General features: G+C 42.1%; 1 protein-coding gene across 2 annotated transcripts in view; it reads left to right on the forward strand.

Annotated features, from left to right (window-relative positions):
• Positions 1 to 25,572, forward strand: part of tenm1 (teneurin transmembrane protein 1) — a 202,659-nt gene that overhangs the window by 52,137 nt on the left and 124,950 nt on the right. For both annotated transcript variants that reach the window (XM_039813272.1, XM_039813273.1), the window contains 2 exons: positions 1,958 to 2,201; positions 10,078 to 10,316. In XM_039813272.1, coding sequence (XP_039669206.1) covers positions 1,958 to 2,201; positions 10,078 to 10,316 — 483 coding nt within the window. The remainder of the gene's footprint in view (positions 1 to 1,957; positions 2,202 to 10,077; positions 10,317 to 25,572) is intronic.

A 25,572-nucleotide genomic window follows, 5' to 3' on the forward strand; every position in this document is an offset into this window, starting at 1 on the left:
TTTCAGCTCGTGTTATTCAACAGAAACATGTTAAACATACTAAAATATATAAATATCTAATTGTACGTGTGAGTGTGAAATGTGCATCATCGCAGATGGCCCGGAGCAATAAACAACAATGGAGGGACAACATTTAGTTAGAACCCCCTGCATGTTTCTGTGAAATCATGAAATATAAATATGTGATGTGAGTAATGGCTTGTCATCAGTAAGGACGAGGTAATTTCATTGTGTCAGCATGCCGAAAACGGAGACAAATATTTTATTACATGCTTTGGAGATGTGACAAAGACAATTCAGCCATGTTGAAAGATCAATAGCCAGCAATGTGTTTTTGGAAGATGAAGAACATTTGACATCATTTTGGAAATACTACTGTCAAATATGCAGAAATATACACACAGACACAAGCAGAGGAAAAGTCATAACTGCTACTTTAACATTATTCAAAATGCCATTTCAACTGGACAGATGGCACCATGGAAATATTACTGTGGAAATGTTTATAGACCTATTTACAGAACTGTTCCTGTCCTGCCATAGAATTCCTACAACACTGCGACAATATACATCTTGTAAATGTGTATTTGCAACAACTGAGAACCATAAAACCTGATGTGCTACAGTACATGGGATGTCAAGGAACATTGTCGGATATGACACATGCATTGGCTTACATGGCTGTGCAAAAGACGACAATAATTTAGTGTTAAGAGATCAAAGCAATATGGTTTTTAACATTGCCTAAAATGTCACTGCATGTGCTCAGATTTAATATTATGGAAATGTTTACAATAAACACATTCCATAACTGTTTCCCTGCAATATTTGGAAAAGGTGTTACCTCAATTTCAGATATAATGGTATCTAAAGCACAGACTCCAGTAACATGCAATGTTTATGCTGGCAATAGAACAAAACCAGATTATTTAATTCTTTACTTTTCACAGTTTTCACCTGGCAAGAATCATAAAATGTGTCTGGAGCAATACTTAAACTTGAATTGGGAAGACTGTGGTAATCTCCCAGGTGGGTTACATTTCTAGATACTAAATTATTGCTGACATTTTGGCAGCAAATAGAGTTGTGGGCAAATACTGTCTGTCAACCTTATTCTGGACTCCTTTCTTCCTTACAACGGGTTCAAGGCTAATGTTACATTCATTGTCAATACAGCCGGACAGAGTTGGTCTTTTGGGACGGGGGATTTGCCGTGCTTGTAGAATCGTGCTGCAACCATATGGCATGAGCTGTCCCCCTAAACACTGATAACTAATGTCCCAGGATGCTTGATGTACACTCATGAACACACACACACACATATGGAAATAAACCCAAACCAGCTGCATCTGCAGTAATATACTGTACATCGACACGCATTCACACATGGAACAAACGTATGCAGGCACATTTAAGTTGGCAAAACTTGAATTAGCCTGTGCTCGCTTTTAGAAGACATTCTGAAAAGAGAGAGAAAGCAGCAGGGAGGAAGAGACGGGGCGAGGCAGAGTTATAGGGAAAGGGAATGATAAATGATGGATTGAGAGAGCTCTAGCTAGACCCTGAGGTTACCAGTGTGAGGGAGTTACAGCTGGCTAGCTCATTCCGTCGAGCTACAGATCTCATAATAAACATCACATGGGTAGTTTGGGCTGGCGGCTGCAGATTAAGCCAGAGCTGTTAGCTCTTTAAAGACTGCTCAATGCTGCAGCCGGCCAGCAACCTATTTATAGGGTGACTGGAAGTGTATCAAAGCAGGTAGGAAGGGAAGGCACTGGACAGGCACAGTTTCCACGCTGATTTATGTCCCTCAATCAGTGTAATAACAATAAACTGTCAACTAACACGCCACTTTTATTTGTAATTTATGGTACTGCGCTCCTAATAAAGCTATGTTTATTTCTCCCCTGTCCCTCCTCCCGCCTCCTCCTCTGCTTCTCTCTGTCTCTCTGCGCAGAGCTACCCAGCAGCCCAGGTGGTCAGTTCACATTTCGCCCGCTGCCCCCGCCTCCCCCTCCGCCCCACGCCTGCACTTGTGCCCGCCCGGCACCCTACACTCAAGTCAGCCTGCAGAGGAAGACCATGCCGACGCGATGCCAGGCCAGTCAGGGCAGCCAGGGGGCAGACACAAGCTCGAGCACAGACCAGGCCCAGCTTCACAACAGCTGGGTGCTCAACAGCAACATTCCCCTAGAGACCAGGTAAGAGAACGCAACAAACGGAAAAGTCCCTTAAAGGTTATTTTTCATGTTGTTTTTGTTTATTTATTTATTTTTTAACAAATGAAAAAGAGTTAAGATGATTTAAATAATTAGGAACAAATGGAGGGCTTCGTTCCAAAAGGCTTTCAGTCCAAAACGGTAGATATGTCATTTTGCAACGAAACCCTTCAAATGAAAATATCTTCAAGGCAAACCGCCCTACTTCAACATAATGCCACTTGATTAAAGGCATTGCTTTAATCTCACAAATGAGGCTCATTAGATTAAAGGAAATGATGTCGTCAGGAGTGTGTGTTGGCACACTTTCAGAATTTTTTCTTTCAGAACTCAGAGTAGAATTATCAAGAATGAATGAATGTTGGACTAAAGGATTTGTTAGGATGGACAAGTGTAGAGAGCAGTAAGTGGAACACCAAGCAAGCCTCTGGGGTAGTATTACAGGACACAAAGTCATAACGAATCTCTCAGGTTTTTGGGATTCTTTTCATTTTCTAACGGATTCACCAGGAGACCATTACCTTATGCTACCTAAAATAAAAGTGTAAGTCAGTTACTAGTAGAAATCCTCTTTCCAGGAACACATTATGACTCCACTTCCAGTTGTAGTACCCAAGACATTTTTTCCGAAATGCCTTGAGACGAGGCCGCTGGAATTTCATCCCACCAAGCAGAATTAAGCATGTGCTTGCTGCATAAGTATTAATTGATCAGAGAATTATTTAATAGATCTTCATTTGTGAGGCTGCTTTCGAAAAGAAGCAGCAAGGTGCAAAGAATACGTTTGCATGTATAATGAAAGCTCGGTGCGCTGGCTGAATTCTGGTATTATGAGTGAGGATGAGATTGGCAGGCTGCCACACCAGAAGAAGAGGGGTTTAATAAGTTATGCATTATGCCATAATTAGATCTTACCTCATTTAAAGGAAGGGAAGAATAAAATTAGATTCAGTGACAATTTAAATTAATCATTGGCCAGACATGACTATCAATGTAAAAGACTTGTCAGAAGTGCATTGTAATTACAGCACATATCTGTGTGTGTTTCCTTTAACTGAAAATCCACCATAAATGAAATTCACACTTTTTTTGTGTTTCAAATCATTATATTTGCCAAACATAAAGAAGTCTCTCCCAAAGAGAGATGTGATTATAAAACACAATTTTCGCAGAGGCTCAGTATATTGGCTGGTGCCTTTTTTTTTGTAGTAATACATTTTTGCATTTGGGACTTTATAATCAAATAAGTTTCATTTGATAGTGCGCTATTAGTTCTGAACCATAAAATGTAATCATATTCATAGTCAATAGAATAGTGTCCCTTCATAACATAATTCAGATATTATTGGCTCTTTTCTAGCTAGCTGTTGGCGGTAGGGAAGACAGAAAAAAATGACTTTTGTCTTCAATACTTAACTGTTTTGGGTTGGATTTAATATTCAAGCACCCTCCTCTCTCTCCTCTGTCACAGTCTCAGATACACTTCTAATCTAATGATTTCATATTTTTGCTCTCCCCCTGATGCTGCTGCTGCTGCTGCTATCAGCTCAATCTCAGGCGTGAGATTAAAGATTTATCAAGTATTTACAAACTTGACATGGGTGTTCAAGCCAATGGAATTATAAGTGATGCTATGACCTTAAAGCTATTTGTATCACATATCTTGTTGTCAAGTGCACTTTCATTTTCCTCGAAGCGTATTTGATGAATCTCTATTGAAATGTATTGACGTTGCGTCAGCAGAGATTAAGATTGTTTGAAGTGTGCATAGATTTCCTTTTAAGCTGCATATCCGTTATGTTTCTGGAGAGGTCGGCTTGTGTAAGTAGAAGGATGCAGATATGGATGTTCAATATATCTGACTGGGTCTCACACTGGGTGTGTTAAGAGGCATAACAAATGTTGCGACTGTAATAAATTGACTGGTTCCCTGCTTTTTTCTACTTCCTCTTATCGCTAAGAAGTGGGACTTCTTGAATCTCACACTGTGTAGTGTAGCTACACACCGAAATCAACTTTTACACACACACACACACACACGCACGACCCGTATTTCTACATGTACCTGTACGCCGTGCACATAGGCCTCCACCCACCCACACAGTCATTCGCACATATCCAGGTAGAGACAGCCCTTGGGCCGTAGACTTCAACCTCCTGGAGAGAGGGAACTCTCATTTTCTTCCTGTCTCCGGGGAAATCTGCCCTGTGATATGAATTCAGAGCTTCCTGGGCGTCGCCCCTGGATATTGTCTGAGAAGATCAAAGGCAGGCAGCCAGGAAGAACAGTGAAGCATTTTTTAAAGCACCGCACAAGAAGAATAGAGTTCCACACGTGTTGACAAATGCAATATCTTCGGCTGGATTCTGATCCCTTTCGCTCTGATCCACCTTCACAAGAGCAATAAAAGCACCACGGTGGACTCGACCTGTGTCCTGGCCTCAAAAATGTGAAAATGCTCACCTGTATTTGACATCTTATTGTGTATGCTTGGCTGAGTTGAGCTATGTTTCTCTGTGTGTGTGTGTGTGTGTGTGTGTGTGTGTGTGTGTGTGCCCATGCGTGCGTGCGTGTTTGTTCTAAGTTTATCTCTGGCATTTCTGCGTTGAACTACCATTGACCCTTAGGTGTGTGGTTGCTCCATGTGCAGCCTCCTGTGTCTCCCATCTGACTCGCGGCTTTCAGCAGACGCTGGGTGGGTGGAGAGAGGAGGGGAGGCATTGAAGGATGGATGTCACCTGTCTCTCATGTTGAACTCAGCCATAGGGCCACATTATAGACAGGCAGAAAGAGAGAATCACTGAAAGAAAAGGATGACTGGTAAAATGAAACAAAAGAGAGAGAATTTAAGTAAATAAGGAAATGAAAATATACATCTTGCCCCAAATGCATTATCCATTATCTATAGTCCTAAAAGAAAAAATTATTAAATGACAGAATTAAAAAAGGCTGTCAAAGCTGTGCTGAGATGGTTTTAATGCACCAAAACTGTCCCCTTTTTTCTGTTTTCATTGTATTTTACTCAAACTGAGTTCATTTTCCCTCTTTTTCTTTTTTAAAATATTTCTCTAATACATGTTTTACCTCATGTAAAGCACCTTAAATTTCCTCCATGTTTGAAAAAGCTCTATAATAACTTTGCCTCACCATGGCTTGTGGTAATGTCACCAGTTTACTATGCAAATCATCATCTTTCAAAAATGTCTGGTAATTTGCATGACACAATTGCTATGATCGGCTTTATCCTGTCATGCATCATGATGCCGAATCTCATTTCTACAACATTCTTGAAACTCTCAGCCCACTGGCAGAATTTTGTTCTGGCTTTTTAAGTCAAATCTATCTCTAATATGAGACTAAATGACACGAGAAGATGGATGTGTTTTTCCGTGTAGGAGGGCAAATGGACGAGGTACGGGCAGGATGCAGTCTGGTGTCCAGCCACGCTGTCAGTCTGCTGTCTGGCCCTCCTTTAATGGTCTGTCCTCTGAGGGCTCTTCAGACCCTACAGTCCTAACAGCAGCCTGTGACCTCACACCTCTCGCTGCACGGATAGAATAACACTCTGGCAAGCTGCGTGTCTGCCACGACATATCGCACTCACAGCCGGTATTAACCCACGGAGAGCACACAGTAACCTGAGGCAATCGTTGCTTGTCTAAAAATTCCAGAAGCTCCAGGATATATATTTTTTATAGAAAATACACACGCACTGCAGAAAGAACAAAAAACAATGAGTCATACTTGTTTGTGTTTTTTTATTGCCTCTGGTGTTTTCTCCAATATAGGCTATTCTTTGTTCCCCAACAGTAGCAGTCTTTGTTCATTTTTTGATGGAAGTCAATATGGCCAGAACAAGCTGGAACTGCTTATAATTGCCTGCCCAGATCCACTTTTCCAAATTGCATAATTTCCTAACCCCCATATTTCTGCTTCCTCATCTGACACCCTCCAACCCTTGTCCTCCATTATCCAAACACAATATAGATGAAATGCTATCTAGATTAATTGCCCTTTTTTCAGATGATAATTTCCTATCATCATCTGCCATCTAACACACTCTTTTTCATAATGAAAGTGAACTTCATTCTCGTTTAACTAATACAGCCGTCTAACTTAAGTAGTCGCTTTGATGAGTCAAAAAACAGAATAGGTAAGTCATTGATCCTTGGCTGCCACAGCGTTTTTCATTCTCTTTCATATCAGTGCTGCTTTGCATTACAGCAGCAGCTCATGATGTTACAGCAGAGAGGCACAAATGTGGGCTTCTTCTCCGATGAGGGACTTGGACTGGATAAGAGCTTATCATTTCATATTCTGTGGCTTATACATTATCTATAGTGTGCCGTGAGTATGTTACGGAGCACTTTGTTGGAAGATTGTTTTCTATTGTTTAACCGGTTATTGTGCACTAACTGTGAATAATGTCTGTGTTTTACCTTTGTCACATATATTGCTCACCTCGACAAAGAATTTATGGTGGAACATAATATAAATTGCAAGGGGAGTCGTAGCGCTTAGGGATATCCTTAGGCTACTTTTCGTCCTTGATTTGAGCTTTCTGGATTAATCTTTGATGATGCATTACTTGCAAGTTTAAGAGACCACTTAAATTAAAAGCACACAAATGCAGCCAAACGTGGGATATTAAGGACTTAAATGAATTATATAGTTCTAGCTTTTTCCAACAGGTGAGATTCAAGAGGACTGTCCTGTGTGTCATATTTGAGTCCTGAGCCAGCCAGTATGTGTCATTTAGAAAATAGCAGGAAAGGGGTCTCCTCTAAAATCTCCCACCTTGGGGGCCCTGTAAAATGAGTTTCAGTCAGGCGTACTTCAGAGTGAGGCTGAATTCCACTGAGTGCAGATTATTATTAATAGAATCAGAAAAAGATACTAGATACCTAAGCTAATTGGTGAAGGATTGAACCACTGTCCTAAATTGTTTCCAAATTCACACTATAATCTACTTAAAAAGACAAAAACAATGGTCCCAGAGGTGGCAGGTAGTGTGTGGGACACAAAGCGGAGCGGCTTCCAGCAATGACTTGTCCTTTCCCTCAACCCCTCCTTAAATTAGTGATTGTCCAATCATAGCTTAACCACCGTAAGCTTAGGATTCCTCCACATGCCAAAGTGGTATGCACAGGGCTAAAGAAAGAGTGATACTCTGCTTATTAAAGAGCAGTGTCTTTTTTCCAGTGTAAGGAATAAATTAAACAGTCTTTATCTGCTTAATTGTCAGCTGCAATCATTAGCATCTTCAGCTTATTACCCACAGTAGTAACAGTGATACTCCCAAGGCCAAGGAGCACATTATTCATTAACTGCATTAGTTTGTGTAGTTACAGGTTTTAAAAATAGCTCTGTTCACACCTTGCACATCCACTGTGTAGTATCTCAGAGTTTAGGATAACATTAACTGCTCTGTCCTGTCCTTTATTGAATTTGGGGAAGTTTACACTCCAAAAAGCCCAGCCAACACCCCCAGATAGCGTTACACTTGTCAAACACATCATCATATGAGCCTTTTCTCTTGCAAGTATGCCAAACACCCAGGGAACGGGGGAAAAGAAACAAAATGCAAAATTGTTTCCTTTTTTCTTTATACATTTTTCCTTTACTAACTCTTTATTTCCATGTCTTCTACATGGTCGATTGATTTGCCCAGGACAGCTTTAGCCTCAGTCTTTTAGCACAATATAATGTTAAGATTCTCCTTTTAAGAGAAGGGGTCAGCTGTAAACAGTTTTCAACCAACTCCTGGAGCTAACGTTAGCTTCCCTAGCCAGCTAGCAACAGCTGATAAAAACAGCCAGCGACAGCTGTCATTTCAAACGACAAAGTCAACGGTTGCTGACAGGCGTAGCAACATTAACTAAGGGGGGGTACAGTGTTTGAGAAATACCAAAGGGGGTAAGCTTCGCTTCAGAACTCGAACCTCCTATGGCGCCATTTTGATGCTACAAAGCGATCACCTCCCGTTAGCATCCCATTGACTGCCATTCATTTTGACGTCACTTTGACAGCGAATAACTTTACATCTGAAGCGTTTAAAGACTCTATTTGTCTGTTGTTTATTTCTAAAGAAACACGACAATGTATAAAAGGCTCCATTACCTTGTACCTCACGTTATGGCTCCGCAGCAGACGTTTTTGTAAAAATAGGCTAACGATTGGGTCATAACCACGAGACTTACTGTTGCATGCTGTCTCTGTAAGATTGGGAATGATTGAGATTTCTCTCGGCACAGCTACCAGAAGACTTCACACTTTCAGACAGGTTGCTCACGTCACATCTACGTCTTCAAGCTCAGGTGGAGGCTGCTCAGTAACGCTCAGCCAGCACCGGAAAAGTGACTTCTAATATCCTTCACTGGTCTCCGTCCAGAGACACGGGATCTGTTGGTCCAGTTTATATACTGTCTATGTAAATACGCAGGTCCAAAAACACAGCTTGCCAGGGGAGTTCAGGGGCATGCCCCCTTCCGAAAAACAAATTGATTTCCCTGATCTAAGTAGTGCATTTTAAGACTTTTGGAGAGCAAAGATTGAATAACAATAGCTCTAAACCATGTCAGTGGGCAGTAGCATAATGATCTGCCAAGCAGTAATACATGACCATGAATCTGGTTAAATGTTGCAATGATCCACACTACAATCTGGAAATACAGAAGAGGCTAAATCAATCACAAAACATCTGAAAATGAATGTTGACAATGTTTAATTAAAGTGTTGAATTAAAGCGAAATTCACACTACAGCCTCCTTTTCTGTGTGCTTTCCATAACCTGTTCCCTCTCTCTATCTTATCCTCTAGTCTCTCTGCTTTGAACTTTACAGTCTTTCTCTTTATGTCTCTCTTCATCCTCGACTCTTTGTTCTCTGTCACCCTCTGTATTCACAGCCTGTCCCTTTCTCTGAGACTGTTCACTTGTCTCTCCATCCTGCCAAAAACAATTACGTAAAATGATATACACTTTCTTTATTTCATCTTTGTGTTTGAGTTTGCATCATTTTGGATTTGAATTATATAAATGTGTATTAAACGTAAACGTCAAGTTCCTCAAGTTGTTGACATAATCAAAGAGCCAGTGTCTTGAGTAGTTTAACGACATCTTCCACTTCACCACACACACACACACACACACACACACACACACACACACACACACACACACACACACACACACACACACACACACACACACACACACACACACACACACACACACACACACAAAGCAATGACGTGATCAGATGAGCAAGTCGGTAATCTTGGCAATGTACAATATCATTGCTGAAGTAAAATTATTTTGGGGCCATTATTGGCTGTGTATCGTTCAAAAATATGTGATACCGGTACCGATACCAATACTGTGACTTCGATGCCAGTTCCTGAACGATAACAATTTTATAAAATCCATTATTACAATAAGAATTATTTTTATTTCCTACTACATGAGCCCCTATGCTTAACATAGAGTTTTTCTTCATGTCTCTACGACATATAACGTTAGACAGCCAATCAGCAGCGTTATTAGATCTTATTAGAAGCATGCTGCATTCTTATTGGCTCACTGACGCTGATGAGATTTACTCCTTAGGTATTGAAATTTGGTATTGAATGACGAGGCATTTTTCGATACTCAATACTAATAGAGGCAATTCGGTCTGTGCCTAAAAAGTATTGAATTCAATACCCAGCCCTTATTATTCCACATTTTTTATTATTATTTACACCACAGAAAAGGTCCGGACCACGGGGACCTCACTTGTGGTATTGCCGTGCGTGGGGCTAAGCGGACAGTTTGACTATGGCTAGAATGACATTTGTCTCTTTGTGTTTCTCCCACAGACACTTCCTGTTCAAGCAGGGCTCTGGTTCCTCGGCTCTACTGTCAGGGACAGGGCAGGGTTACCCCTTGACCTCCGGGACCGTGTACTCCCCTCCACCCCGGCCTCTCCCTCGCAGCAGCGTGACCAGACCACTGTTTACCTTCAACAAGCCTCACCGCTGCTGCAACTGGAAGTGCACAGCCCTGTCTGCGTCGCTCCTCACTCTCACCCTGGCCCTGCTGCTCACATACGTCATCGGTGAGTTACAGTCACGCATCAACCATCGAGCACGCCAGCGTGTCGTCATGCAGAGCAGCACACAAAGACTTGCTTTTGTGTGCTCTGATTTTATTTTTTAAAAATCAACATTTTTCTTAACAGATTGCTAGAGGGGCCAGGAAATTGGGAGGCTTGTCAAGACACTTGCCTAATTAATTCAAAGAAAGAAGAATTGATAAAAAAAAAAATACAGAAACAAACTCTAACAGCAATTTTTACACCCACAAAATGTTGCAGGCTTCAAAGGGTAGAATAAAGATAGAAAAGAAAACAGAAGAGAAGATCAATAGGGATCAAAGCAGGACTGCTTGAAAATGTTACTCTCGTACTTTGAAAGAGTTGGCTTTAAAACCAGCAGGTAATGTATTCCAAATGTGACCCACTGATAGTCTAAATATTAAATTAGCTGTCACAAAGCGCACAAAAGTGGTAATTAATCCGCGATGAATACACACATCCACTAAATACTAACCCTAATTCACTGTTTTTCTGTCTCGTTCACACCCCCAAAGCTACACACACACACGCACACACACACACACACACAAACACAAACACAACCTTATTTGTATTATCCAGGGTTGTCTTAGCGTATGTTTTTTTTTACAGTATATATATTTATTAATAAAATGTATTAGTTTTAAGGTGAGGTCTCATTTCTTAACCCCCCATTCTTAAATCACATTAGTATCAGTTTTGCTGCTTTACTTGAGTAAAAGATCTGAATACTTCCTCCACCACTGACAATAGCCGCAGATAAATGCAGCATATTTCTAAGCCACTCATGAACTCCAGTTTTTACAAGTGATACTAATTTGGATCTTCATAATCAAAAAAAAGTTGTTGTGCATTCTGAAAGATCATCAAGACAGAGTCTGTCAAAGTGACATACCAAACGTATTCATCGATCCCCTCCGATTGTATCAATCCCTGTTTATCCTCAACCTTGGCCCGGCCCTCCACCTCGCCCCCCCCCCCCCAACCCCCGCTGCCCCCACCCCCACCAAGTGCAGATAACCCAACCCTCCATCCAGCCACTTCATTTCCCTCCTGTGGTGGTGCTCAAGGTCACGACGGAGCAGCCAGGGGTTTGCATTAATCACACACACACACACACACACACACATACACATACACACACACACACGCACGCACGCACACACACACACACATACGCATAACAGACATAGCACACACACGCTAATCCATGCAGATTAATCCCCGGGCTGAACCATGCTATTCCATTAATGTCCCGGCCCCGGTAATTAGCGCATTAGTGAGGAGTGTGAGTGATGACTCGGAGACGACATCACCTTTTAATTGGTGTCATGCTCCACTCCTGTTTGGCAATGATTGATCTCCATGTTGACATCACCATGGCAACTGCACCAAGACGTATGGGATGTAAGCACGGATGATATGTTAACCTGTAAATCAAAGATATTCAAATAGCAAGATCAAAGTGGTCATGGACTTAATGTATTTGTCTGGGGGGGGTTGAGACACAGGCCACCAGATGATTAGGTTCTCTCATTACATAATGATTCAGTCATTTTAACAAATTAATTAACAGCCACTCACAGGAAGAGCAAAAAAACATCTCCCCCAGCAGTTTTGCACATTTTCATCTTCATCAAATAATAGCCATGCTGATATTTATTGATTTTGAGTCTGTCTCTCATTAAATCAGGTTCTTGTTGATTATTAATGCTTATCATTATAGACATATTCATATTATAATAAGAAACATAAATCATTACCATATTTAAACAGTGTTAAAAATATGATAATGAATATGATAATGACTTATCTGAATATAATCAGCTCCTGTACTTAGCCGGACAGTTGTTATATTGTACATATTTAATATTATTTGCATGCTAAACATGTTTCTCAGTAACAACAATAGACTTCTTTTTGTATTTGACTATTATTAGACATGTATCTTATACACTTTTCAAGACCCCCCCCCCCATGCAAGCAGAGCTGAAACCATTCAGCCAATTACTTGATTAGACAGTCAACAGATCATTTTAATTTTCAAGCAAAAATACCAAATAGACCCTTGTTTCCAACCTCAATTATAATGATTTGCTAGTTTTCTTTGTCTCATGTAATAGTAAGATAAATATCTTTAGTTGGTCGGACTGAAAACCAATATGATTTCATTACCTTGCGCTTTTCCCCCCATTATTTTATTGCATTTTATAGACCAAATGATTAATGGATTGATCAAGGGAATTATAGATTAATCGATAATAACAATAGAGCTACGTGTTAGTATTCACATTAATAGCCACAACTTCTCCCATATCTTCATCTTTCTTTATCCTCCTGTATTGTCTTTCAGTGTGATACTGCAGATACTTCTAACTTAATTACAACATGAAATAAAAAAAATGTCTTTACAGTAGTGCCAAATTGGAGCCCAACATTTCAGAATGCTGGAGATGCTCCCTTCCTTGGTGAAAATCATCTCAACGCAGCTGTTGTATTTGGCTGAATCTTCATCTCTTCTCATGACGCTCAGCCAAACTGCACTTCTTGCCGCAGTTTTCCGGACTGTGACTCATTATGTAACGGAGCTAGCTACTAAGTGGAGGCGCAGTGTGACCGCTTGGGTAACAGCGAGGTCCTTGCAACGGAATCTTGAACGTAGGTCTTAATAATTTAATAAACACATCCGACATTGATGATTTGTAGCAAATCCTCATTTGTTTGACAGTTTGGAACCAGTTCTTTGAACCCACCCTCAAATCATTGCCAGTCCTTTAAGCTCTTTGTGCAAGGTATGTGACTTGTTTATTCATTTGGGGGAAAGTAACCCAGCAAATAATGAGGCAATAATATTAAGTCTCAAATTAAGGTTTCCAATTAGCACAATAACAGGAGGATGCATGATTGCAGAGATAAGGCAGTGCCTAAGTGATTGCTGTGTACTGTATGCTCCCTGTTGTGATTAGCTAAGGCAGTCCTCTTTTTCTTTACTGGCCTCTTTGCTCTCCTCCCATACCCCCTGGTGTTGCAGGGTCTGTGAATAGCTTTGTTAATTTGTTTATCTCCCAACGTCCCCCTCCCTCCTGCAGTCGTGGCTTGTTATTAAGCACAACACGGCCATCAGATATGAGGAGCAGGCATTATGATAGCGAACGGGGCATTTAAGGAGAGATAGAGGACAGATTAAGATTGCATCTGTAATCTTAAAGAATATTACTTCTGACAACACTACCAGTAACACATTTTCTATTCTAAGCCTCATTTAAGTTCCACCTCTGTAAAAAACCTGCCTACTATTGCTCTATCATGCAGTCAAAAAAAAGCTAATTAGAGTATTTTCTGCGTTAATTTATGTCTTGCTTGTTTTAAACTGTTACAAACCTCGGTTGTTGAATCAAATATGAGCCGAGGGCGGGATGTGTCAGTTATGAAAGATAATCATCTCTATGGAAACAGGGAGAAGCTTCTGACGCAAGTGAAATGAGCAAGTCAAAAGCACCCTGCAATCAAATAATCACCTCCGAATCCCATTTCAGTCACTTGCACACACAGGGACACAGCCAGTGTACACTTTCAGCTAAGAGCTTCTTTATAGTTCTGTTGTGCAATACGTGCTGCTTCAGGGGTCCTGGCGGTTCCATAAAGAAACAAATGAGTCGTTAGTGGCTTTAAGTTCATTACTTTAACGCTATTTCTTTCAGTAAATCTGCTTACACAGTTTGATGGCAAATCAAAGCATCTGCCTTAAAAGTTAGCTATTATTCACAGGGGTCAAACTCAGTACAGCCTCTGACTGAACTCACAAGAAAAAAAGATAGTGTGTGTGTGTCTGTGTGTTTATTAGAGCTACACAACTAATGATTATTTCCGTTATCAATAAATCTGCACATTATTTTCTTGATTGGTTTCCTCAGAGCCTGAGGCAATGGCTTTAAATGTCTGTCAAAACACCTACCATATTCAGTTTACTCTATAAGACAAAGCAGCAGATCCATTTTGAAAGCTGCAGCAGATATTTGATGTTTCTGCTTGAAAAATTACACAAATGACTTATTATCAAAATAATTGTATGTATTTTCGCGTCGACACACTAATTGATTTATCAGCTAATTGCTTTGGTTTTAATGTTTATGTAATGTCTAGCCTACAATAGTGCTGGAATGATTGAGTCAGTTAATGAATTGACACAAATGAATTGATCGATGAACTAATGGTGAGTCATTTATTAAGCAAAAATGTCAAATATTTTCTCCTTTCAGATTCTTAAATGTGGTAACTTACTGTTTTTTAGTTTATTTTAAAATATGATTGTAAATTGAACATCTTTTGGTTTCGGTCTGTTGGACAAAACAAGCACATTTGAAAAAGGCATTTCTTTTTACATTTTAGAAATTATAATTGATTAATCAATTAATCAACAAATGCAGTTATTATGAAAATAATCTTTACTTGCAGCCCTACAAATAAACTATGTGCTTGGTGGCTAGAAGTGAATAAGAGTACTTAAGTCGCTCCCTCTTGATCTGGATTTCTCCTCCAAACGTCCTAGCCGGCCTGGTCTGTCTCAAAGCTCCAGGATGATTATAGCTTATCAAGAAGTGCTTCTATTCCACCCTGGCTAACAAGTTGAGAAATTACAACTGAAAAGCTCAGGCCAACCATACATTACAACAAGAAGACATTTACTCTGACACACACTCACATTTAACAACAATATGTATGACTGTGGAGACCATCATTATTATACAGGATTCCTCTTTTTTTTCAATTTAGCTCTCTATTTCCTGTCAGGAACTCAGGAAACATGTAACAACAGCAACACTGCAAGACACAACCACAGAACTACTGTACATACAGTAAGGCCTTGTTAAATTCTTTTTTCATAGACAATTAACCAAAACATACAGACAGAAAGGTAACAGCTAAAATGCTAAAGCTAAAGGTAGCGACAAAGCTAAATATATGTATAATATAAATTCCAAATAACATCAAATAAGCCACCTACCTTGTATCATTTTTGGGAGTCAAAATGTGTGACCACAGACAGCACAGATGTAACACGATGGGAAATGCTGCATCTGCTGACAGTCATATAAGAGGTTATGGTATAAACACCGGCCTTTCCATGTTTGCTACAGCCGCCTGTCACTATTGCTGTGCTAATGTGAGCCAAAAGCAGACATTTTGACTTCTAATAGTAGGAAAAGTACAGGCGTTACTAATAACTCTTATGATGGCTCCATTCTATTCAAGCGTTCCAATGAGAGGGTTTTTCTAGGCTCAGAATGTGCCTTTGGGGGGGCGACTACGCATGACAGTAAGCAGGATCTGTCCGCGTACAGTAAAGGCAACATTTGACAGATATCTATGCATTTACCTATTATTACTGACAATTTGATAAACTGTGTATTATGCTTCAGTATATAAAACCCCAATTAACAAAACTGGTTAAACAAATAATATTAATATAAATCACCAGGAGAGTCCAGTATACAGCCTGACTGGAGATAAAAGTGAGATTAGCTCTTATATTCAAGTTTATGTTCTGCTTGTTTAATGGTTGTTTGGTAAATTGCTCTTAAACACAGGGGAGAAGCAAAGATGCCAGCTAGTAGGGCGAGCTAGCTACCGGCAGGATGTCTGAGTTGAAAATGCATCTTGTTGTCATGTATGGACCCCGTTCATGTTGCACAGACATTTGAATTGTATTTTGTGTCTGTTAAGAGGCACAAAGGCACTCTTTAAATCATGCCCCCACTGCCGTTTTAGCTAAGTTGGAGCTCTACATGTAGCTGCAGCAGCTCAATGTTACTAGCACCGATTCGGCTCGTTTTTTTTTCTATCGACTGAATGATTCCTCTCTGAATGAGATTGACAGTCAGCCAGCATGCACGATACCAGGACCCTAAACCGCTAAATGGAATTCAGCCATCATTTAGTTACAGTATTTACACCTGTGCTGTTTTCTAATAGCACAGGTGTAAAGGTGAAAACACTGGAGATAGTGTCATTGTAGAAGTCAAAATGTCTTCAGTGAAAAAGGCCTATTGGCTATTGACAGTGATGGGTTTTATATAATATTGTCAATCCTTATTGGGAGGTGGACAATTGACAAACTAAGAAAAGCAGTGACAGGAGCAACATACTTTAACTCTAAATTTCAATATTGTATAAATCTCAATTGTTGCAGTAAAAGTGCAATGGCACACACAAAAAGCTTTTTTTCCTAGAATATAAGTGGAATGGCCCCACAGTTGGTTGTTGGTGCCCCCCCCCCAACATAACAATGCTAAATAGTTGTGTACAGTTGTACAGTTTCAAGTTTATAGGTATTTAATATAATAAATAAACAGCAGTTGAAAACTTAAATAACAGACATAATGAATTAGGAGCAAAGAGTTTTTGTTTTTTGTAGCTGTCCTCTACCAACTAACCCCCTTAATAGGAGGCAAATGGTTCAGTCCGCACATGCTGCTAAGACCATGGCTGTATTGACTTGACTACCCATAGATTGTTTGCTGAATTAGCTAACGTGCGTGTTTAGCTTTTATTACACATCCATGCTAACGTTAGCTGCATCGATGTAGCATTCCAGTTTGAGTTATTTCAAATTAAAGGCTAGTTGTAGCAAGTAGTAGCAAGCAAAATACAAAAGAGAAGAGAGAAACAAAAAGCAAAGTAGGGAAATGTTTCTGTCAGAGACAGGGTGAGTTACTAGCTAAAGTAACGTTACAAAATGGTCATCTGCTTTAAGCTAGCACTGATACTTAACAGTGACGCAGTTGTGTCGACTGTGGGCAGCATCTTGGTGCAACACATGTTCATTGTTTATATCGGGATTTGGTAGCTATGTTTCTAGACCCAGGCAGGAAGCCCAAGAAGCAGTTTTTGAAATCAAAAAACAGGAAAAAACTAAATAAACAATTAGGTTTTAATTAATTCTACACATAACCAAGAAAGCGATTCAAGTTGTGTATGGAGGGTGAAGGAGGGAAAAATTTTGACTAACATTAGTGATTAGTTGGTTCATCACACTGGCTCACCCAAATGCAGTTCATACATGTTTCAGACATACTGCCAAGTCGGTTGACTAAATCTGGCCTTCAACATCACTTGCAGCTGTTATATAAACTGGAGAGCTGTAACTGAGGAAAGTAGCTGATGCCTGCTCAAAGTGTTGCGAGATTTGCTGCACAGGCTCGTCTTTGAAATAAAAGCGCTCAAGGGCACTGACAAGTTTTTAAATCTAGTGACAAAGTTGTAAACACCAGAGAAGAGTAGAGGAGTGTAGCGATGAGGGTGGATGAAGGCTGAATTTATAGCGGTATATATGTTTACAAAAAGTGTTATTATTATCAGATGGTATGTCCACTTTAGACTAAAGTCTATAGCCTGATGTGAGAAACGTTGATACATTATGACAGAGAGGACTGCAGTAGGTCCCCTACCATTTGATGAAGTCTGGTGAAGACATGGGACAAGGTGAGCCCATAACTAGTGGCTTCTAAAAGTGAAATAAAATGTGTGACTGTTTTGACAAGGTAGTGACCTTTTATGAGGGAACATAATAAGCCTACATCCTGTCTCAGCTATCGTTGAGTTACAGTATGTCATAAGAAGACTTTAACAACAGGTTTAGACTCATTACAGAATCACTCGATGGAACCATTTAGCAACTCCTGCAATTTACAGTACGGGAATAGACCTTTTTTTCAGAGATATTTTTTCATGTGATCCAGCACTGCTTCTAACTCTAATGCCGGCTAGCTCTGTCCATCTTCAGCGCCAATGCCCCTGGCTCTTATTATAGTGTTTTAGGAAACACATACTACAGCAATAACACTTCTTTCGGAATATAGATGGAAAAACATGAATATTGGCGGTTCCAGTGACACAGCTTTACCTTTTTTCCTTTTAGCTGGAAAGTAGCATCAGGAATAGTACAGTATAATGTTGTATATTTTAACAAATTATTTTGTGTAATTAGCCTAGATTTCATTTCCAACAGAAAGACAGGAGGTCATGAACAAGTGGAACTACACATGGCATAGAGAGCCAAAGTCACGCCCTTCTACTTCCGGTCCATGGCACATATCTTTCGAAAAAATATGAAACAGTGTCAACAGAGTCAACAGAGATAGATTCTACCCGACCTAAAAAACTGCATGTTCACTGCAAACTCACAGTCCTCTCTTCTTGATTTACAGCCCCCCTTTCTTGGCTTCAAATAACTCACCGTTGTCGGTTACGGCCGCTGAACAGGCTACACTTTGTAAACAGCCGTGGCCGCATGCCTGGTCCTCCGGTAACATTAGTTAGCAGTTAGCAGGGTTAGCTTGGCGGCGTTAGCCAGGACCAGTAGGAATTACTTTACTAGCTGTGTCTCAATTGTTTTTGCGAGTAACCAACTCGGGTACTCTAGCTATATAATTCACTGTGAGTACACAAATGTTGAAATTACATAAAATGCCCGTCCCTCGTAGCCGTGATGAATTAGCCTGAAGCTAATGCTTAGCTACCTGTTCAGGAGGAAATGAGCCAACTCGGCGTCCTTTGGGGCTCTAAGCTGTTTCAAATGTCTGTCTGTTTCAAATACATCTCCAATATTTAGGCTACCCAGAGTAGGGCTGGGCCATATGGCTGAAAACTGTATCACGATATAAGTGTTTCATTTCAGTCGATATCGATAATTATTGATATTTTTTATGACCTATTTAAAATAAGGACCTGGAACCATCACCTTATCGTGGTGGAGAGGTTTGTGTGTCTTTATGAACCTGAGGGCTGTGTTGTCTGGAGCTTTGTGCTCCTGGTAGGGTCTCCCAAGGCAAAGTGGTCTCAGGTGAGGGGCCAGACAAAGAATGGTTCAAAAATCCTGTGAGTGACCGAGGTAGAGATGGAGTGAACCTGCCCGGAGGAAGCCCGGGACCCCCGTCTGGAGCCAGGCCCAGATGGCGGGCTCGTCAGCGAGCGTCTGCTGGCCGGGTTTGCCATGGAGCCCGGCTGGGCACAGCCCGAAAAAGCTACGTGGCTCCCATCTCTCCAGCCCATGGGCCCACCATCTGTGGGAGGAACCGCTGGGGTCGGGTGCGCTGCCACATGGGTGGCAGTGAAGGTCAGGGGCCTCGACGGACCAGACCCGGGCAGCAGATGCTGACTCTGGGGACGTGGAACGTCACCTCTCTGTGGGGGAAAGAGCCGGAACTGGTGCGGGAGGTGGAGCGCTACCGGTTAGATCTGGTGGGGCTTACTTCTACGCACAGTCTCGGTTCTGGAACCATACTCCTGGATAGGGGTTGGACTCTTTTCTTCTCCGGAGTTGCCCAGGGTGTGAGGCGCCGGGCGGGTGTGGGGATACTCACAAGCCCCCGGCTGAGCGCCGCTACGTTGGAGTTTACCCCGGTGGACGAGAGGGTCGCCTGCCTACGCCTGCGGGTTGTGGGGGGGAAAACTCTGACTGCTGTTTGTGCATATGCACCAAACAAGAGTTCGGAGTATTCGGCCTTCTTGGAGACCTTGACTGGAGTCCTGCATGGAGCTCCAGTGGGGGACTCCATTGTTCTGCTGGGGGACTTCAACGCGCACGTGGGCAATGATGGAGACACATGGAGAGGCGTGATTGGGAGGAACGGCCTCCATGATCTAAACCCGAGTGGTTGTTTGTTGTTGGACTTCTGTGCTAGTCATGGATTGTCTATAACAAATACCATGTTCGAACATAGGGATGCTCATAAGTGTACTTAGAGGCAGAGCTGGAGGATGATGGGGGATCGTTGTCAATTTCCCAGGCGGAAGTCACTGATGTAGTCAAACAACTCCACAGTGGCAAAACCCCTGGGATTGATGAGATCCGTCCAGAAATGCTCAAGGCTCTGGGTGAGGAGGGGCTGTCCTGGTTGACACGCCTCTTCAACATTGCGTGGAAGTCTGGGACAATGCCAAGGAGTGGCAGACCAGGTGGTGGTTTCCCTTTTTAAAAAGGTGTGTGCCAATTACAGGGGTATCACACTTCTCAGCCTCCCTGGTAAAGTCTACTCCAAGGTGCTGGAAAGGAGGGTTCGGCCGATAGTCGAACCTCAGGTTGAGGAGGAACAATGTGGATTCCGTCCTGGTCGTGGAACAACGGACCAGCTCTTCACTCTCGCAAGGATCCTGGAGGGGGCCTGGGAGTATGCCCAACCGGTCTACATGTGTTTTGTGGATTTGGAAAAAGTGATGACCGGGTCCCCGGGAGATACTCTGGGAGGTGCTGCCGGAGTATGGGGTGAGGGGTCTCTTCTCAGGGCCATCCAATCTCTGTACGACCAAAGTGAGAGCTGTGTCCGGGTTCTCGGCAGTAAGTCGGGCTCGTTTCAGGTGAGGGTTGGCCTCCGCCAGGGCTGCGCTTTGTCACCAATCCTGTTTGTAATATTTATGGACAGGACATCAAGGCGTAGTCGGGGTGGGGAGGGGTTGCAGTTCGGTGGGCTGGGGATCTCATCGCTGCTCTTTGCAGATGATGTGGTCCTGATGGCATCATCGGCCTGTGACCTTCAGCACTCACTGGATCAGTTCGCAGCCGAGTGTGAAGCGGCTGGGATGAGGATCAGCACCTCTAAATCTGAGGCCATGGTTCTCAGCAGGAAACCAATGGAGTGCCTACTCCAGGTAGGGAGTCCTTACTAGTTTAAGTACCTTGGGGTTTTGTTTGCGAGTGAGGGGACAATGGAGCGGGAGATTGGTCGGAGAATCGGCGCAGCAGGTGCGATGTTACATTCAATTTATCGCAACGTTGTGACGAAAAGAGAGCTGAGCCAGAAGGCAAAGCTCTCGATCTACCGGTCAGTTTTCGTTCCTACCCTCACCTATGGTCATGAAGGCTGGGTCATGACCAAAAGAACAAGATCCAGGGTACAAGCGGCCGAAATGGGTTTCCTCAGGAGGGTGGCTGGCGTCTCCCTTAAAGATAGGGTGAGAAGCTCAGTCATCCGTAAGGAGCTCAGACTGCTCCTTCGCGTCGAAAAGAGCCAATTGAGGTGGTTCGGACATCTGGTAAGGATGCCCCCTGGGCACCTCCCTAGGGAGGTGTTCCAGGCACGTCCAGCTGGGAGGAGGCCTCGGGGAAGACCCAGGACTAGGTGGAGGGATTATATCTCCAACCTGGCCTGGGAACGCCTCAGGATCCCCCAGTCGGAGCTGGTTAATGTGGCTCTGGAAAGGGAAGTTTGGGGTCCCCTGCTGGAGCTGCTCCCCCCGCGACCCGTCACCGGATAAGCGGACGAAGATGAAGATGGAGATGGACCAGGAGAAAAATAAATTAAATTTAAACATATTTATTTTAAACTTAACCTTCCTCTGATTATAATCCCCTCAGTTATAAAAGCAGAAATGTCAACACAACCATGGAATACACTCAAATAATGAAAATGTAAACAGTAAGTCTAAATTCACAATGAACACTTAACAATTATCTCTTAACATTAAGGTGCAAAATTAAAGAATACGTAAGAAATGCTTAATAAAGTCTAATAAAATAGTGCAAAGTGTTAAATATAAACCTAGAGAAACATGAGACCTGAGAAGAACAATTTTCTGCAAGTTTAGTGCTAGGAAGTTCACTAGCTGATTCACCTTCTGGTGAATAAAGTGTTTTAAAATATGTGCAGTGTTTTATAAACATAGAAATTAAAATAAAACTGAGGTAGACTTTACATCTGCAAGATAAAAAACAGACCTGATACAGTACAGTAACATTGATTGAAATATAAAACCAGCATAGAAATATGAAAAAGTAACTCATCAAGCTATTTTTACTCTAAACATACTTCAACTATTCAAGTATATTTTCACTCCAGGTTTTGTGCTAGGAACACCAGCTGGTTGACCTTCTCTGGGTCTAAAGCAGCCCTGGTGAATGTAACAATATTACCCCCAGTACTAAAAATTCTTTCTGAAGGGGTGCGGGTAAGTACTTTTTCGCCAGCTGAGACAATCTGGGGAAGTTGTGTTCATGTAGCCTCCACCAGTCCAGAGGTTCAGACTCACTGTCTGCATCAGGGCACATCAGGTACCTTTCCAGCTCACGCTCCACTTTCTGTTTTTCAGTGAGAGGCAAAGCATCCTCTTCTTGACACTATTTTTTGAAGAAGCTCCCCAACGACTTGCGTCGCTTCTTCATGCCCAGGGGCAGAGGTGGTCCACTGGCAGCTCCTCCTTCTGCCCCTTGGTCTGCTGCTCCCTCAGAAGGCCCTGCCTGTGACTGGCCTTGGTCTTCATCTATGATCTCAGACACTGCTTTCATTTGAATGGCCCCTACCTTCTCTGGTCTGATGTGTTGGACTTTAAACCTAGGGTCCACGAAGGTAGCCATGTCAAGGAGATCATCTGTGTCAGGGCCAGCATATTTCTCGTCGAGATGGGCCATTATTTTTGTCTTCAGCTCTTTTGTGAGCGGAGTGTCCCCCTCATTAACTTTCAGCAAATTGGAGCGGAAAAGGTGGTGCACAGGCTTCACATACTCATTGACTCAAGGACGTCAATATCCTGCCACGTTGGGATCAGGTGCCTGTTGTTTTTGACAGAAGACAGAACTTCAGTGATGGCCTTTTGGTGCTCTAGGACCCTTGCCACCATCTTTTGTCTTGAGCCCCACCTGGTTAGTGACTCTGTGACCAGCTGGTGTGTGGGAAGATGGAGACGTTGCTGTGCTTTAGAGAGCGCACTCTTTTTCTTCCATGAGTAAGAAAAGGCAGAGACCACTTTCTTGCACACACCTACAGCCCTTTCCACTCTTCTATCCTTTCCTGCAGCACCTGCAGAAAAACAACGGCAGCGTAAATAACTGATAATAGATCACACACACACACACACACACACACACACACACACACACACACACACACACACACACACACACACACACACACACACACACAGAGAGAGAGAGAGAGTCATGTCAGTGTGGTTTAAAGCTGCTTTCATAGATAATAATAATTATAATTATATAATCTCAATTTATTGGCTTATAAAATCAACACAGGAACCAACATAGATGACGAGCATTAAAATGGCAATGCTACTCACCAATAGCAGAGTGCAAACGGTAGCCAAAACACTGCAGCCGTGTCCAGTTGTTGTTCAGTGAAGTCGCCTTCACTGCATTTGCCCCGCTGTCCGTGGTGATGCACACCATTTTGTCTTCAATCAGACTTCAGGACAACAGTGCCTCCTTCAAGCCTTCTGCTATCACTTCTCCTGTGGGATTTCCTGTAGAGAATATGCAGTCTCGAGGGCATCTGGTTTTCAAAACCCATTCATTGTCTATGAAGTGAATGGTCAAGCTAATGTATGGCTCAGAAGTACAGCTTGACCACAGGTCAGAGGTTGTTGCAATGTACTTGGCTGACAGTATTTCTTGCTGCACAGATTCTTTGCACATTAGATACAGCTTGGGAATGGCAGTCTTAGAAAAGTACTTTCGGCCAGGAAGAACATGTCTTTGGCTATATGATATGCCACTGCCTCTGTTATTTCTTTGTACCATTTAGATGCTTTGTCATAAGGCCCTGATGCAGAGTACCTCTCAATGGTGGTCTGCTGCTTGTGCAGTGTTGCAGCTGCAGATGGTGTTGGACGTTGCTGGCGAATACGGCTGTGCTCCAAAGGGTGAGCGCGGCTAAGGTGGTAAAACAAGTTTGTGGTATTACCAGTGTTGGTGGGGACGACGGTCTTGCATAATTTGCAGACGACATTGGTCTGACTACATTCAGACTTATAAAATCCCAAAAACTGACATACTGGCGAGCTGACTTTTCCTGTTTTATTTCCTCGCTCGCTGCGGCATTCTTTTGCCACTTATCACTCCACGCCGGTTCTGTTACTGAAGAATCCAAAACGAGACAACGAAATGGCCTAACCAAACTTGATACTGTTACATGATTGGCTGTTAGCGTGTCACTCCCTACGTTGCTAGGTTACCAGAGAGTGAGTGCCTTTGTTCATGCAAGCAAACTTGCTTTGCAACCTTGATATTGATTACGTGTCTATTGCGAGACATATCGTTATAGTTTTATCGCCCAGCCCTAACCCGGGGTTTGTAACGTCTCTGGTCACGCAACTGTTAAAAACACTGTTGTTGTTTTTGCATAGTACCTTTTGAAAAGAGGCTGGAAGTCTAGAATGTGTCTGTGGACACTAGTTGTTGCACTTTGACCATTCATTTCCCTTTTTATTATGTTGTTTTATGCTCTATTGCACATGTTTTGTATGTCTTGTTATGACATTTTGATATTTTTCAAATATTTGAATAAAGAAGTTCATGTTTCAAGTAAGTGTTGTTTTGAACAAACAGTCAAACAACAAAATTGTGGAAACTAACGTACTGAGATAATAATAACCTCAGTGGAGTGAACAGTAACAGTGGGGATTGCAGTCTGTTCTGATAGCATGTGGGGAGCAAAAGGCCATTGATTATGTACAGAGGAAAAGACAGGGACAGCTAAATCCGGGGATGGCTATCGGGATGAAGCTGTTGAGGTGTTGAGTCCGGTTGGTCCTAGTGAAATGTTACTTTCTCCCAAAGAAAAGGTTTTTTAGCAGGTGGCCGCTGTTTGTCTGGGGTCAGCGGCGATCCTCTTCATTGTGCAGCTTTGCAAAGGAGAGCAACTGGCAACCAATTATCTACACAGCAATGCTGAGTGGGTAATATTGGCCGGCTACAGCTCGTTTCCAGTAGGGCCTGGAAACAAAAACTCATTCTATTAGCTCAGCACAGTTCAGTTGGACACAAAACTGCTGTCACACACAGTGACTCAATCACAGTACAGCAGTTGTGCCGTGTTCTGCACTGTGTATTGGCATTATTCTCTTTGTCTTAACAGATATTTTCAATCTGTACCATAATTATAGCTCACACTAAGAGGCCTTTCACCTTTGATTCACTATTACCCCTTTCCCACTGGCCAAAAAAACCCACTTACACCCACTAATATCCGGCTTTTGTCTGCAGTTGTAAAGGTTACATTCACTACCGGGACAAATTACTCCTCAGTAGGCTCGGGTATTTATCGGCTGCAGCGCCGATCGGCAGGGCAAAAATAAGAGAGAAGTAGGGCTGCAACTATCGATTATTTTCATTGTTGATTAATCTGCTAATTATTTTCTCAATTAATCGATTAGTTGTTTGGTCTATAAAATGTCAAAAAAATTGTGTTTTCCAAAGCCCAAGATGATGTCCTCCAATGACATGTTTTATCCACAA

This window comes from Perca fluviatilis, chromosome 10 (genome assembly GCF_010015445.1).
Source record: "Perca fluviatilis chromosome 10, GENO_Pfluv_1.0, whole genome shotgun sequence".
Classification (NCBI taxonomy): Eukaryota; Metazoa; Chordata; class Actinopteri; order Perciformes; family Percidae; genus Perca; species Perca fluviatilis.